The sequence below is a fragment of the Colossoma macropomum genome, unplaced genomic scaffold (genome assembly GCF_904425465.1).
Source record: "Colossoma macropomum unplaced genomic scaffold, Colossoma_macropomum, whole genome shotgun sequence".
In the NCBI taxonomy this organism is placed as follows: Eukaryota; Metazoa; Chordata; class Actinopteri; order Characiformes; family Serrasalmidae; genus Colossoma; species Colossoma macropomum.
The window spans coordinates 28,231,035-28,246,776 of NW_023494801.1; the positions used below are offsets into that span (position 1 = coordinate 28,231,035).

Consider the following 15,742-nt stretch of genomic DNA (forward strand, 5'->3'; position numbering starts at 1 on the left):
AATGTTTTGAGTGTATCTGCTCATGGGAGATGGATGCTGGAGAGCAATGAAAACACTCTTGCAGGGTGGAGTTTACATCTGTAGTTGGGTTACCATGGACTGGACCAAAGCAGAAAATGATGCAGCTCAGTTGTGGTTGCATTTTAGTTGTGGTTCGCTTAGTGTTCACACTGACATAGTTGACGTTGAACCGTAAGATGTAAACAAAAGCCATATGGTTAAAAAAGGCACGACTGCCTTAACAGTGCGTTTCGTAATTAAACACATAGAAAAGGTTTGTAGAGAAGAGACAATTCATCTGTGCTTGATCTGTATAGATTAGGAATTCATCAATACTGATACCGCTCACTCATACTCGTCCTCATAAAACGTTTTTGACATAATTTGAAAATGCCTGTTGCCCTTTACATTGAATGGACCAAATGAAATGACTTAAAATTACTTGGAAAAAAGTCTGGTTCCATTGACTTACATTAAAAGTAAAGTAGGTTTTTTCCTTCTCCTGTAAAGTTATCGTTTTGGAGGTTTTCTTCCGACAACAGCGTTATACTAACATACAATACCACCTGATATCACGTGACATAAGCCCAGTGTACATGTCCTAATGAACAAATGACTCAAGCTGGCAGTGAACTAGGATCTGCATACACAGCGAAGTGTTGCTGACTCCATTGCAGTCGAACACAAAGTCATCAGTCAGTTTTAACATTCTGTCTTGGCATATTCCCGCCAGGAATACACGGTCTTACATGCAAATCTTACCTGTTACATCACCTACAGTCTACATTAATTCTCTACTTTTGAATGTGTAATTTATAAAAAGTAGCTGAAGAATATTGTAATATTGAATTTATTGTAATATTGAATTTATTGTAAAAATACATACTGGATACTGTGAAAAACAACACCTTTACATATTTAGCAGACATTTCTATCCAAAAAGGTAAGAATGGGGAGTGTAGTGCCAGAAGCGTTCCTGCATTGATGGGGAACTGAACTCCGATCCTCCCGTTTGGAGTGGTGCTGTTATCCACTACGCTAACCAGCACCACTCCGATCCTCCCGTTTGGAGTGGTGCTGTTATCCACTATGCTAACCAGCCACTTTAACATTTACCTTTTTGTATTTTTTACAGCCAGGTACTCATTTTTCAGCTAAATTATGCTTTTCAGTAGCCTCTAGATAAGTGGCTAATAGATGTGTGCAAACGTTTGTCTGGCGCTGTATTTATTCTCTTTTGTTGTTTGTTTTGCAGGGCTTCATGCCTTGAGGAGAGTTTTGGGCTCTGTCCCAACCCTCACCGACCCTGAGGTGATGGACAGAGTGAAGGTCACAACCTCTGACCTCAGACTGGCCCTGACGCACGTTAAACCCAGCGCGATGAGAGAAGTCGCTATTGACGTGCCAAAGGTATGGTGGACACTGGTCACCTACAGAAGTTAGCAGAGAGTCACTAACAATGAGTGGATGAGTGAGTGAATGAATGAATGGGGGGGAAATGAAGCAGATTTAAGATCAAAAGTGAATTTTACATTGTTTTCAATCCAAAATAACCAATGAAATATGGAATGAAAGTTATTTACAGAAATGACTTGGCAAAAAATCAGACCTGCACAATTCTTCCCTTACCTCAAACATATCAGATCAGCAACGACAAGTTTGGTATCTAAAATTTGCTTAGTTTTGTTCTTGAGCTACAAGTAATGAAAGCCTAAAGCTACCCATCATCATCGTACATGTAAGTTCGCAAAATCTTTTGCCCTGAAACTATAAAGTTAGTGTAGCTATCAAGCTTATTTGCTTCCAATGTTTGCTTATACTCCACCAGTTAGCATGGTACAAACTGCATGCCTTAATCATCACACACTCGCTTCAAACCATGTCCGGTTTTTAAGTAGTCTCAAATTTTGTTTCAAATATACAACCCCATAGACTTTCAGAATTCAGTGGCTATGCAGTGTCCATTTTTATAGATAACAGTTTGTCTTACAGTGTAAGAAACTGCATAAGCAAGTCTAACTAAACATGATCATGTAGGCAGGCGTGATGTTAATTGATAGAGTATAAATAGCTGAGACTACACAGCAGTTTATTGCTAACTGCTTTGAAATCATTAAGTAGGATAATAGGTAGGATAATAAGTAGGATTTATAGTCCATGTTGTGTGAATGAGCGTCATGCATCCAGTCCTGGTTTTACATTTACACACAAAAGTGAAGTGTTCTGTGCTTCCCTGTGTAGTGCTGCCCCAAGAAAAAAACTTCAGAAACAGATTTTTTTTGCTTTTAATGTTAATGTTTAGTTGTGTCTAATTGTGACTAATTTAATAGTCGAATAATCTATCGATTACTGAAACGAATAATCGATTATTCCGTTTATGAATCAATACATTTCCAAATAACTCTTATGTAGCTGTCAGCTTTTAAATTTAGATTTTTTGTTGTTTTATGCATTGTTAACTAACAATGAAGACAATAAAGATGAGTAACTTATTCAAAAATGCACGGTTTTAATGAACTTTCCTGCTAATACAAAACATAAACAAAATTCCAATCTTTTTCCTGTCAAAATTTAAAACCAAGGATGTGCAAAGTAGCAGCAACAAAGAAACAAAACTAAATACAAACAGATACTCCCCGCGCAGAGAAGAGGCGCTCTGATGGAGCGGATGGGAAAGTGGGGAACGAGTGTGACAAACTTGTTCTCTATGAACAGTTAAATGAACGATTTTGTGCCAACACTTCATTTTAGCGGTAACCCTTCGTCCAGCTGCCTTGTATGCCCGCTGAGAACTACCTCCTGAAACTGTTTGCGAGTGGAGCCAATCGTTCGCTGAATTTAAACGCACCGGTGGCCTCGACATTTAGACAACGATGCAGTGTTTAAAACTGTAAGCGTTATCTGGAAAGGCTTTACAAATAGCACAACTGACTGCTATTTTCTGAGTTTAGCTCCCGCACCTTTAAGGCTGCCATCACGCTTTTATTAGCTCTCCAGTAAGAAGTAATGTCAAAACATTCCTGGTGAGCACAGAAAAGACGTGTGATGACGTCACCAATTAATAATTAATTAATTAAATTAATTGCTAACTAAGTTGGTCGTCAATTTTAGTTGACCAAGTCGAATAATCGTTGCACCTCTATTGTGGAGTCAGTTTTTCCAAATAAAACGATTTTTCCTCAAACTTTCGCTTAAGTGGCCTATGTTTTTAAGCATTCAGACAAAGCAGAAATGATGCCAACAAGTAATAATGGCAAGAAATTTGTCATTTTTCTTTAATCCAGTGTGAGTCAAACCTAAATACACTGATAACAGCCCATTACACGGCAAAAAAAAAAAAAAACTCTTTAATGCTTAATGCTTAATCCTTAATGCTTTGTCGCCTCCCCTCTGGCGACAACAAAAACTCTTAGATGTAATGAATGTTAATGTAAATTGTGAAAATATTGATGTTTGTTGATGAATTTGTCCCAATTTAGCCATTTCTCAAACAATTGCAAATGTTCCCAGATTAGTTTCATTTAGTTAGGGAACCTAGTTCCACCATATTCCACTAATATAGCTATATTTTTTAAGCTGCATTGACTCCAAACACCCTGTCAGCTTGTTATCTCAGGTATTTAATAGACATTAAGATCAGTGTCAGACCTTTGAAGATACATTTACTTTGTTTGTACCTTGATGAACAAAAATGTGACTGTACCACACAGCACCTCTTTTCTCGTTACTTTTTAGCTCCGGTGCAAAACTAAAGAGGCAAACCTCAGACGTGAAACATGTCTTGGCTGATTTACTACATAAAATTGTGTAAATCAGGTTTTTGGCTAAACTCTTGCTTTAAGAGAGCTTGACCTTAAAATAAAAAACAGGTTGATAGTGAGCGAGCGAGCGAGTGAGTGAGGCTGAGTAATGCATGCATGAACAGAGGCAGGTGGCAACGGAACAAGGGAGAACTTTCTTTTGTGTGGGGATGTGAGCGTGCTGTGTTTTGGTTTGTGCGGCGTGCGGAAGGAAGTGGCGTAAAAGGCGCTAATCTCTGTTTATAGACAGTTTACATCTCACACCTGCCCAGAGGAGAATGGCTGCAAATATTAGAGACGGATAAAGAAAAGAAAAAAAAAAAAGTGAAGTGCTTAACAGACCTGCACATTGTCTGTTTAATGACACGCAGACACCAAATAGGCAGAGGGAAGAGCTGCATCGGGGGTCTTCAAATGATTTTGTTGATGTCTTGTGCAAACACCACACACACACACACACAACGAGTGCCAACTGTGGGTTGGCATAGGGTCATTGCAGCTCCTGAACTAAAGTTGAGCCCAGTCCTTGTGCAAAGCCTGAGAAAAGCCATGGTCAGGGACACAGGAAGGTTGGTTGGGCACCCACGTTTCGTACCTTCAAACCGTCTCCAGATATTACTGCGGTATACAGTATTACCAGAGTGGGCTGGGGGGCTGCTGGGGTAAAAGCGGCATAAATGACATGAACCATTTATGACACTTTTGTGCCTCTCATATATAATCAAAAGCTTTACTTCACTTACGTGGTCACCAAATAAGTGAATACAATGCGTGATTTAATAAATGTCAAACCATCTAACAATTGCTAAAGGCCTCTAAAAGAGTGCTGCTAACTAGGAGAGCTGACCAGAGGAGAGGAGAATTACCACTCTGTAGTGTCTTCCAGGTTTCTGAAACACTAGAGGGCGCTCCCGAGCGAGTCCAAAATGAATGGGTTAAGAGGGAACAATTGAGCAAAAACACAGTTTATAAATGCTTAAATATGTTAATATAAAAGAATACATTTATTTCCTGAACACAGAACAGCTTAAACCATTTTAACACCACCGTTATATTTTTAAATGCTTTTGAACTCCAGTTATGGGAGTTTGAAACAATGCTTTTTGTGTGTGAGCGGCTCCATTAGCCAACCAATCAGCACTTAGTAGTAGTAATGCTAGCGTCCTGCTGCTCAAAACCCATTTGCTTTAGAAAAAAAGGAAACATATAGGTAGGTTTTCTTTGCTTTGTTAGTTTAGTGCATCCTTCTACTTTCTAAAAGTAAAGGAAGTTTCTGGGCAAGTGTTTCACTATTTAAACTTTTTTGTTTTTACTCGTTTAGCTCCATTCACCCCATTTCATTGAGGATTCCTGTTTTTGAAATAACGGGGGAAATAGGAAGAGGCCAGGCTCCTCTGGAGACGACCAGGTTAGCATTAGCTTAGCTAGCACGATGCATACTCGATTCTGGCTATCTACATCACTGACACAAGTTAAGATGATAATGATTTAAATCTGAGGGAGTGAAGTCGACCAACTGGCGTTGAAGGGACAGAAAGGTGCAAAGTAAACTTGTTCTGTCGTGTTTGGATTTGTAGCCTGATTGGTGAAGCTAAGCTAACTTAACTTTAGCTTGGCAAGCAGGCTACAGACCCAAACAGTGGACTCATTACAGTACAGGCATGTCTGAGACAGTAAATGTTGAGTGACAGAAAGCCTGCTAGGGGCTGTAGTGATTTGGCTAAGCTAACAATACCTTAGTTAGCAGGCCAAACATGCCACACACTAAAGCACAGGCTTGATTCCAGCTAACTGATGCTAAAATGACTCCTGTTTAGAGGATGAAAAGACGAAATCAGACCTTTTCTGTAGTGTGTGTAGCTCTTAGCCGTCGCTGAGGGACTGTCATGCGAGGTTTTTCCTGGCTTTCATTTTTCTCCTCCTTCTGTCAGCACCACCTATCTGTCAGCTCCGTCACCACCAGTTAGTGAGCTCCACTAAAATATAAATTGGTGCAATGTGTTTATTTAGTCATTCAGAACTGGAATAGAAAATTGACAAGTTATAATTTTTAAACATGCTTTTTAAACACGGCAATGTACCTTATTATTGTTACACTGCCCATATATAAGCGTCTAGTTATGGATGAACTATGCAGATTTTCTGAACGGCGACCAATCAGATTGTTGACATGTGGCATGCAAACAGATTGTGTCAGGCCTAGAGTCAAGCTAAAAAACAGCTAATGCATTAAAAATGTGGGACATCATCATCACTTTAGTGGATTTTTTCAAGTTTAAAATACAGTGTATTGGGTCACTTTGGGGCTCAGAAATAGCCCACAACTCTGCACACTTTTCCTATAGACACCTAAAAATGCTTTTCTTTCAGCGACACACCCCCAAAGCATTGAGCACTTCTCAAGGGAAGTGATTTGGCTTGCTGTAATGAAAATGCAGTGGTAAACAACTGGAGAAGACTTTCACAATATATAAATAAAACTTAAAAATCCAGACTCCACCCTAAAACATGCAGACATAGCTCTTTATTGGCCACTCATTAGATTAATATTTAGTTATTTTTATCAGTTGTAGTTAAACCGTTAAATGTTCAAGTTTGGGCATGCAGCCCCCTCAGCACCCCTGTGTGGTCTGAAAGTAGCAGAGATAGTGAAATTGCATTTAACAGTTGGAGAACAGTAGGGATTTTAAGCATGCAGGGTTGCGAAGGCAGCCAGAAAAACTGTGCTGTTTTCCAGAAGCGCGTATCTGACTTGCTGCTTATTTCCCTATGTAGGCCAGTGGTACATCACGAGTTTTAGCTGACCTAATTTTGCGCTTTTGTTGTATTTAAAATTAGAGTTTCGTTTTCAGTTGACACCGACGCTATCACTGATGAGGATTCAGAGCATATTTTTCAAAGACGCATGTAATTTAATGGATTTCCCCATTTTTCATCGTATGATCTGCTCATAGTATTGCAAGAGACGACAGTAATGCTAAACAGTCACTTGGTTAGTAAATTACAGAAAGTAATCAGAGTTGACTGATTTACTTTACATCACTCTTTTACCGTTGGAGCTTTGATTTCTGCTGCTATGGCTGTAGTGAAGCGTTCCTCTGGTTGCTTTAGCCGTCTCTAATGCTGCTTAAGCATAAAGCCCCCTCTTTAGCCAAGATGGAGAATAACGAGGGCGACAAAGCTACAGCTGGTCGGTAAACTTTAAACAATGATAAAACCACCACTTCCACCAAACACGCTCCCATAAGTATACTTACAAAGAACTTGGTATGCATCTCAGTACCAATCAGTGGATCGGTCGCAGGGGGAGGTTACAAGAGCTACATTACAGGTGCGTTTTTGTTCATCAAGGTACAAACTATGTAAATGTACCCTGAAAGGTACAACAAAGGTCTTAAGGTCCAACTGTGTACCTGAAATGAGTTTTAAATGTACACTGACTTCATTTTCTCAAGGGAAAGGTGAATATTTGTTCCTTTTCATTTTGTTTTCAAATAGAAAAATAACATAAAAGTATTAGTCAATGCAACTTAATAACATTATTGCAACAGAATGTGATACAAATCTGTTCCCTAAATAAAGGTACTGAAGATGCACCCTTAAAGGGGAACTCCACCGATTTAGCAAACATACTTAATTATTCAATAGTTTAGATGTGAACAAAATCATTCAGAGTGGTTCAGCGTAAAATGCGCCTTTCCAAAGAAATTTAGAGTGCAAATTGTTCACCGTTATAGTACTAGAACTACACACAGTGGTTACGAATGCATGACTCAAAACCTGCAATATTGTTTTGTGATAGTTTTGTTATAAAGTTTTGGCCTAAATAGTTTAGTATGAACTTTTACTCCAGAATTAGTTCTGTGTTTCCTCTCAAAACCGCCTTCTCAACTGAGATCACTGCGCGCAAGCTAACATGCTTTTGTTGTTACTAGCCTGTAGCTACAGCCGTTCAACACGGCTTACGCCAGCAGCAGCTTTTGTTTACAGTTTATTTTTGCGGTTGTCTTACCTATTTTTGGCAGATTGCAGTGTAAGCAGAAGACTTGGAGGAGCTCTGTTTGCAAAATGTTATAGATCCATATCAATTTGGACCAGAAAAGTTGCAGCGGTTTAAAGAAGAGAGAGAGCCGAGAGAGAGAGAGAGAGAGAGAAAGAGAGAGAGAGAGAGAGAGAGAGAGAGAGAGAGAATCCACCGGTGCCGACGCACAGCAACCCAGGGCAAATGGAAAGTGCTGGTGTCAACAACAAAATACTTGCTACTCCGCTTACCAGTTGATGTAGTAGGATAGTGAGGTAGATAGTTTTTGTATTTTTTGCATGGCCCACGTTAGACAGTCTGTTCTAAGCTAACGGCTAACAGTAATATATGCCCGGTGGCTAATGGCAACCAATTTATTTCATTCGTAAACATTTCTTACTTTGATTCCAGTTTCTGCTGGAGTGAAACTGCGGGTGTGTAAACCTGCGGCTCTACAGCTCTGCAGTCAGACCCTTCTCCAAAACGCGTTCAGGGCAGAGAGGCACACGCAGGGCATTGCAAGGAAAAAATCGTATCCAATGAAAACGTATTTCTTTCAATTTAGCCATTATCGCTATGACATATAAAACTTACAAGACGTGTAAGTTCACTGTTCTTTTTGGATAGCAGGTAAAATGGTGATATTTGTAGTGCAGACATAACGACGGCTGGTTCCTAGTACTGCTAATGGTGAACAGTTCTGGCGCGGTAAATTTCTCCAGAAAGGCGCATTTCACACCAAACCACTCCGAATGATTTTGTTTACATCTAAACCATTAAATGAGTTCCCCTTTAAAGGTACTGCCGTTTTGCTTCACAAAGTCATTTTTGTTTGAAGTATACTTAAAAGTGTACAGCGCGCAGACTGGCAAAAGCAGGCAAAGTGCCAAAGCCATACCTCAGCTGACACGCCAAGTGTTCCACTTGTACAATGGAACGGTGAGGTGGGGGTGTCGCTGTGCAACTTTTAATAAACTCAAAATGTGAAAGAAAATAAGTTACTTATTATATATCCATGAGTCTGGCTCAGGTGTACATGTACTTCTCTCATTTGATTAGGGCTTAAGTTAACATTTCTTTTAGTCATTTTAGGACTTAAGTTTAAATTTATTTGATTTTTTAGGACATAATTTGAAATTTATTTACTCATTGATTTATTTTGGCCCCAATGCCCCCAAACCACATATTTTTGACTTAAGTAGCCACACACACACACACACACAGACACCAGTCACGCTTGCTGGACGGAGGCCGGAGAAGGGATGTTTTGAGGGGTTTTGTGTGCAAGACACACACGCGTGCACACATACACAAGCATCCTGTCCTGTATATATGTGTGTGTGTGTGTGTGTGAGATGTAACCATACAGGAAGAGGCTCTCGCATCATCCTGCCACTAATTGGAATCAGGTTGCCGTGGCAGTGTGTCGCCCTGGGCAGTGTAGCTTTGCTTCCTGTGTTGGACTGAGATCACCCCAGTACACACACTCAGGAAAGAGCAGAGGATTAGGAGAGAGCAAGCAAGAGTGAGAGAGAGAGGGAGAGAGAAGAGGTTTCCTCTGAAAGGAAGGTGATGGTTTCCAGCAGGCTGATCAGATCCAGATGAGCGCCAACATTTGCTTCTCATTTTTATATAAGAAACTTCCAGTGCAGCCACACGCCTTGGCCCCGGAGGCTCTAGTGTGTGTGTGTTTGTTTTTGTACATTTTCAAGACAAAAATATCCTGATTTTGAGAAAAAGAGAAAAACAGGACTTACAGGATCAACCAAATACTCCTGGGTTTGGAACCTACTTTTTACCAAAGTTCCATGTTACATTTTTTTGCAATGTAACTGAAGGAGTAAAACCGTAAACCATTTTGGGTCATGAGATTGGTCCCGTGAGCCAGACTTCTGGTTATTTTCAGATAAGTCTGATGCACTTTGTAGCTAATTGTAGCCAAGGACCGCCTACTTTGACAGGAAAGGGGCGTTTGACTGACATACTGAATAACCAACTATAGACTATTGTTTTTGTGCAATTTGTAGCAGCAGGTGATTTTCAAAACTGGGCTACACAGTCTTGAGTGTGTAGATTCTGTTCTTATCTAAGAACAAATCCCAAATAATCTTCGTGAAAAGTGCGTAAGTGGGTTTTAAGAAGAAATTTCTGGGTGGTGGATCATTCTCAGTACTGTAGTGACACTGTTGTGGTGGTGAAGTGTTAGGATGTGTTGAGCTGGTATGAGTGGATCAGACACGGCAGTGCGTTTTTAAGCACTGTGTCCACTCACTGTCCACTCTATTATACAGACCTACCTTAATGTTCCACCTTGTTGATGTAAAGTCAAAGACGATAGCTGATCTGCTGCTGCACAGTTTGTGTTAGTCATCCGGTGGACTTTTATCAGTGGTCACACGATGCTGCCCACAGGACACTGTTGGCTAAATATTTTTGGTTGGTGGACTATTCTCAGTCCAGCAGTGACACAGAGGTGTTTAGAAACTCCAGCAGCACTGCTGTGCCTGATCCACTCGTACCAGCACAACACACACTAACACACCACCACCACGTCAGTGTCACTGCAGTGCTGAGAATGATCCACCTCCCAAATAGTACCTGCTCTGTGGTGGTCCTGTGGGGGTCTTGACAATTTAGGATCAGTGTAAAAAAGGGTATGAAGTGGTTAAAGGTCAGCTTAATATTGCTTTCCTACACTGGCTCCTCTATAGCTCTAAGCTAAAGGGTCCTAAAATTGTTTTGAAGGTCTTCTGTTTTTGAATGTGTACAGGTACGTTGGAGTGACGTTGGTGGTATGGAGGATGTAAAGCTGAAGCTGAAACAGGCTGTTGAATGGCCCCTGAAGCACCCAGAAGCTTTCGCTCGGCTGGGCATTGCACCCCCTAAAGGAGTCCTGCTGTACGGCCCGCCTGGCTGCTCCAAAACCATGATTGCCAAAGCACTTGCTAACGAGAGCCAGCTCAACTTCCTCGCCATTAAGGTAACATCTGGCCATTAAATATCTGGGGACACCTGGCTTTTCTAAATGTTTTTCAACAAAGGAGCATGTTTTCTTTCTTTGTTGGTTTGCAAGAACTTAACATATTAACCAATTCAAACCTCATGTGACACAGAGACTTGCATTAAACTAATGTTAATGCTAGCATACGCATACGCATGTTGCTATATTTGTGTTGTTTTGAGTCTATAAAGCAAAGTAAGAAATGTATTAATAAACATATAATATATGCTCCGACACGAAATAAAGCAGAGTATACCAGTCATTTCTTGAACTTTAAAAAATTGTCAACCCTGGATTTCATTATATAATAGTGTATAATGTGAAAATCTTTACTTTATAGTTACTTATAAGTACTTTTATACATATCTATCTATCTATCTATCTATCTCGCTTGTCTCCCTTTCTTTTCTATCTCCTCCCTTGGTCTCCATCTCTATCTTTACCTGTGTTTGTTTGTTTGTTGGTTTGTTTCTTTGTTTGTTTGTTTGTTTCTTTCTTTCTCTGTCTGTCTGTCTGTCTATCTATCTATCTGTCTATCTATGTATCTATCTACCTACCTATCTATCTATCTATCTATCTATCTACCTACCTACCTACCTACCTACCTATTCTGTATTTGTACCGCTATGAGAATGCTAATTCCATGACATTTGCTGTGTTACGTAACCATCAAGCTAATGGTGGCATACATTCACTTTCCCACACTGGGTTTAACACTGTAACTGTAATTTATTTTAACTATAAATTACTTTATATGTAACTTAATAAATATTTCAACTTAAAGCCTAAAGGCCTTATCACACCCAGTACAATTTATTTATGCAGTTCATTCAGGTGTCAGTAAATTCATTCCAATGCTGTATGACTGATGACATCTTGCACAATTTTTGGAAAATGAATACATTTTTGGAAAATGCGAAAACGTAATACTACTTTATCTGTCCTTCTTTTGAATTTGCAGACTTTCGCAGTTGACAACCAGTCACTGTTGTCTCTGGCATTGGAATTGTGACAGCTAACTTTGTCCCAGCAGCTAGAACTTTTTCACAACATCAGTAGGATTAGCCTTTTCTGCTTTGTCAGATATTTTTTAAATGTTTATTATATAGGATATTGGCATATTATATATAATATAATTCATGCAGTGAATCATCAGTGAATTCCTGATTTTTTTCATACTTCCCTGAAAATAGCAAGAAAAAACTAGAAGGGGAAGTTGAATGAACTGCTATTGCTGTGGTATCCCAGGTGGTTGCTAAGGTGTTGCTACATGGTTGCTAGATGCCTGCTGAAGTGTTGCTAGGTTGTTGCTATATCATCCATGTGGTTGCTAAGGTGTTGCTAGCCCATTGTGTGTGATCTCTTGTGGTTGCTAAGGTATCATTACGTCATTGCTATGATATCCCAGGTGGTTGGTATGGTGTTGCTAGGCCATTGCTCTGGAATCCCAGGTGATTGCTAAAGTGTTGCTAGGCTGTTGCTATGGTAAGAGGGTTGCAAGGTGTGTGTGTTTGTACTGTGTATGAGCATTTGTTGTGTATATTTAGTTTATTACTCTGTAATAACTCTAACTACTGTGTAATTGCTGTTTATTATTACTGCTATCAGTTATTGCTCCTGTGTGTATCAGTATGTGACAACTCTTTATTTACTGTGTGTTAGTCTGTATGTATGTGAGTTCTGCTGCATTCGGACTCGCTCCCTATTACAAAAATAGTGCACTATTAAAAACACATCAGGCGTCACAAATTTTAGCGTACAGACAATGAATGCATAATGCAACACTGTCTTACTGAAGTAGAAGAAGAAGGCGCTATAAGAGTGTGGAGTGATACGCATATCCTTAGAGCAGGAATACATGCGCCCAGACAGCAGGGGGAGCAAGACACCATTTTTATATACAAAAGTTGATATCAATTTTACGTAATTTTACTTTACTTGTCGTTATATATAACGACATCTTTCCACCAAAATGTCCACCTTCAGGGCTGCATGCTTAGATTTTTAGGTAACAGTAGTTCCCAAAGGAGAAATGTCTTTCTCAAGATCACATTTTCTTAGAAAAAATAAGGCATCTTGGATGCTCAGTTTCTTAATTATTTCTCTTAAACTCAGCAGAAATTATGAGCTTCACCTAAGCATTTCATTGTAAAATGTTCTGGAGATAAATGAGAAAATGAAAGGTCTTCTACACGTACAAATGCTGAAAGATTGTTGAGGAGAGCTAAAAAACTAAATGACAAACAGTTTGTCTGCTATTTACGTAATACTTCAACAGTGAGCAGCAAAATGGGCACAGGGAACATTTTTACTTTGGAAAGCATTAAAAGGGCAACCGTTAAAATACTGTGTTGCAAACTTTTACATGACTCACTGTTAATCATTTATCTTCAGCTTGGAGTGTAAACATCTTAATTTCAGCTAGTATTTAGTAAAATCTATAACAGTTCATAAGGAACACATCATACAAATGCCTGACGCTTTTTTATGAAGTAGTGCTTCTGAATGTAGTGTTCAGAGTCTTTTGATCGCTCCATACTCGTTTCCTAATCAGTCCACTATAGCGTAAATGTGAATCAGTTAACAAGTGAAGGAGTTAACAAGTGGACAATTCCGAATGCAGCTTTTGTGTATAATGTGAGGGTTGTTGTGGGGGGGCCTCTGGATGAACGCTGTCTGGAAGCCATACATCCGATCGGTCCGAAAAACACGTGCACTGTTCCCGTAGATGATCGGTGTTTGTGCCAAGTTTGGTGGTTGTAGCTAAAACGTTGCAGACTATGAAACGTTTACACATTCTGAGCACAGAACAGTGAGAAGACCAGGCCAAACCAAGCAAATGAAGATTTGCAGCTTTTGATGGGCAGTGGATTTTCACTGGGTTTAGAATCATTGTTTTTATTTGAATCTAAATCCTTGAAACTGTGTTTCATTTTCAGGCGTGAGACCAAGATGAGCTGAGGGCCCGAGAGAGATGAGCAGTTCGTCTTTCCTTGTTGTCCTTTTTCTCTTTCTTTCTTCACTTCCCTCCCTGCCTCATCGATGCGATTGACAGTAGTTCAGTCCTGCTCTTTTGACCTCTAGTGTTTGTCGTCTTCATTCATCACGTACACACACACACGGCTGAAACTTCCGATGGCCCCCTGCTGCGCTGTCCGAGCCTGACTAAGATTGATCAGCACAGAGGGAGGGGAGTGTCTGTTTGTGTCTCTGTGTCTGGGTGGGTGTATAAAAGAGTGAGTATTATTTTGATAGCTGTCGTCGGGTGTGGCAGCTCACTGACAGAAACTGTGTGTGTGTGTGTGCGTGTGTGTGTGTGCACGGTTGCCCAGTGACAGCTTTATGCGATGTCTTTGATGAACGAGGCGACCGGTAGCAAACAGGAAACAGGCTGTGTTTGTGAGTGACAGGCGAGCAGTAGCGGACACTGAGTGGGCAGTGTTTGAGGTTTTTTGTTTAGACTGGTGAGTCCAGTGTCTCCTGATACAGTGAGCGTCTCACTAAAAGCAATTAATTCTGAGACCGAAACAATCAGGGCTGGGTGATCCAAAAGCATCAACATCAGCATCTCCACCAAAGCACAGACGTCAATGCTAGATTGTAGAGCGTCCATGTGAACACTCTGTTGGTGACTGTTGATGACCATTGGCTGAGCACTAGGCCAAAAACTGAAAGCAAAAAAATAGACATACTATTGTTATTACAGTAGAGGCGTGTGCAGAGCTTTGAAGACTCCTCATCATATTATGACAGATGATTGCTTAAAAATATGATCGGCACTAAACAGGTTTAGTCTGAATTTGTACATTTTAAAAAAGTTTATGTAACTTTTTCGGCAGATGTGTATAAAAATTTCCACATCAGCCACCGTTTCCTCCAATTTATGGTTACAATTGTATGAAATTCTGGTTAAGTACTGCTACATATACAGTTTTGTGCAAAGGTTTAAACACTGCTGGTCAAAGTATAGTGAAAAAGTTAATAAGTTAATAGCTTAACTTAAATATGACATTTTTTAACATAATGTGAATTAAAATGTAAAATGTGTCTTAACTTTTGCACAGGTCCCATTTTATATGTTATTTTCCACTTCAGTAAATACACAGCAAAATGTGCAGAAATGTACAGCGTGTCCCAAAAAAATTGACATCATTTGAGATGTCAGTATCTGAGTAACTACATGTCCAGGGCAAACGAAATGAAATACAAGGTTTATTTATCAAAAGTCGAACAAGAAATTCAGAGGTATGTAGATTTTATAACCGATTTCACGAAGCTTCACAAATGTAATATTTTCCGATACTGGTGGTCGTCCAGATCCCTTTGCCCTGCACGCTGCACACTCTTGTTTGACTGTGTTCGAGCATATTCTAACACACAAAATGCCTTTTCATTTCTAGTGACCGCCATTCTTCAACCTGAAAAAAAAAAAAACATTAAAAATTAAACTTGGTTAGTTTTTACACTTTTTGTTAAAATTTGAGATCATTTGAGGGAGAATTGGCTATGTTATTAGACTGCGAAATGATGTCAGTTTTTTTGGGACACACTATGTTCTCTTTAGAGGATGTGGACCTATTTTTGCTTCAACAAAACAAGTTGACCAGGGATACCCAAATTTTGCGTATGACTGTATGTAATACCACAAAATCCATGAAAAATTATTCCTTTTTTTTTGTTTCATGTCGCACGTTTGCTTTGTTGTTTGTAAATTTTTCATAAATTCAATAATGTGGCTACAGGAGGCTCGAGGACTTTGCTTTTCACTTCTGTTGTTTTGCTGTGTTCTGCATATTGAGCAGGATATCGTGGTTGAAGTGCTATCAAACCTGCACAGGAGAAGTTCTTGGGCTTCGTACCTCCTTTTGATACTTGACATGAACAGAAGCTATAATCTCTTACCTAATGTCCCCCATAGAA

The 15,742-nt window shown here is 39.7% G+C and overlaps 1 protein-coding gene across 1 annotated transcript in view; it reads left to right on the plus strand.

The window, feature by feature from the left end:
• The window catches only part of spata5 (spermatogenesis associated 5), a 177,732-nt gene that overhangs the window by 37,367 nt on the left and 124,623 nt on the right, over positions 1 to 15,742 (plus strand). The window contains exons 10-11 of the mRNA XM_036589865.1: positions 1,256 to 1,410; positions 10,592 to 10,801. Coding sequence (XP_036445758.1) covers positions 1,256 to 1,410; positions 10,592 to 10,801 — 365 coding nt within the window. The remainder of the gene's footprint in view (positions 1 to 1,255; positions 1,411 to 10,591; positions 10,802 to 15,742) is intronic.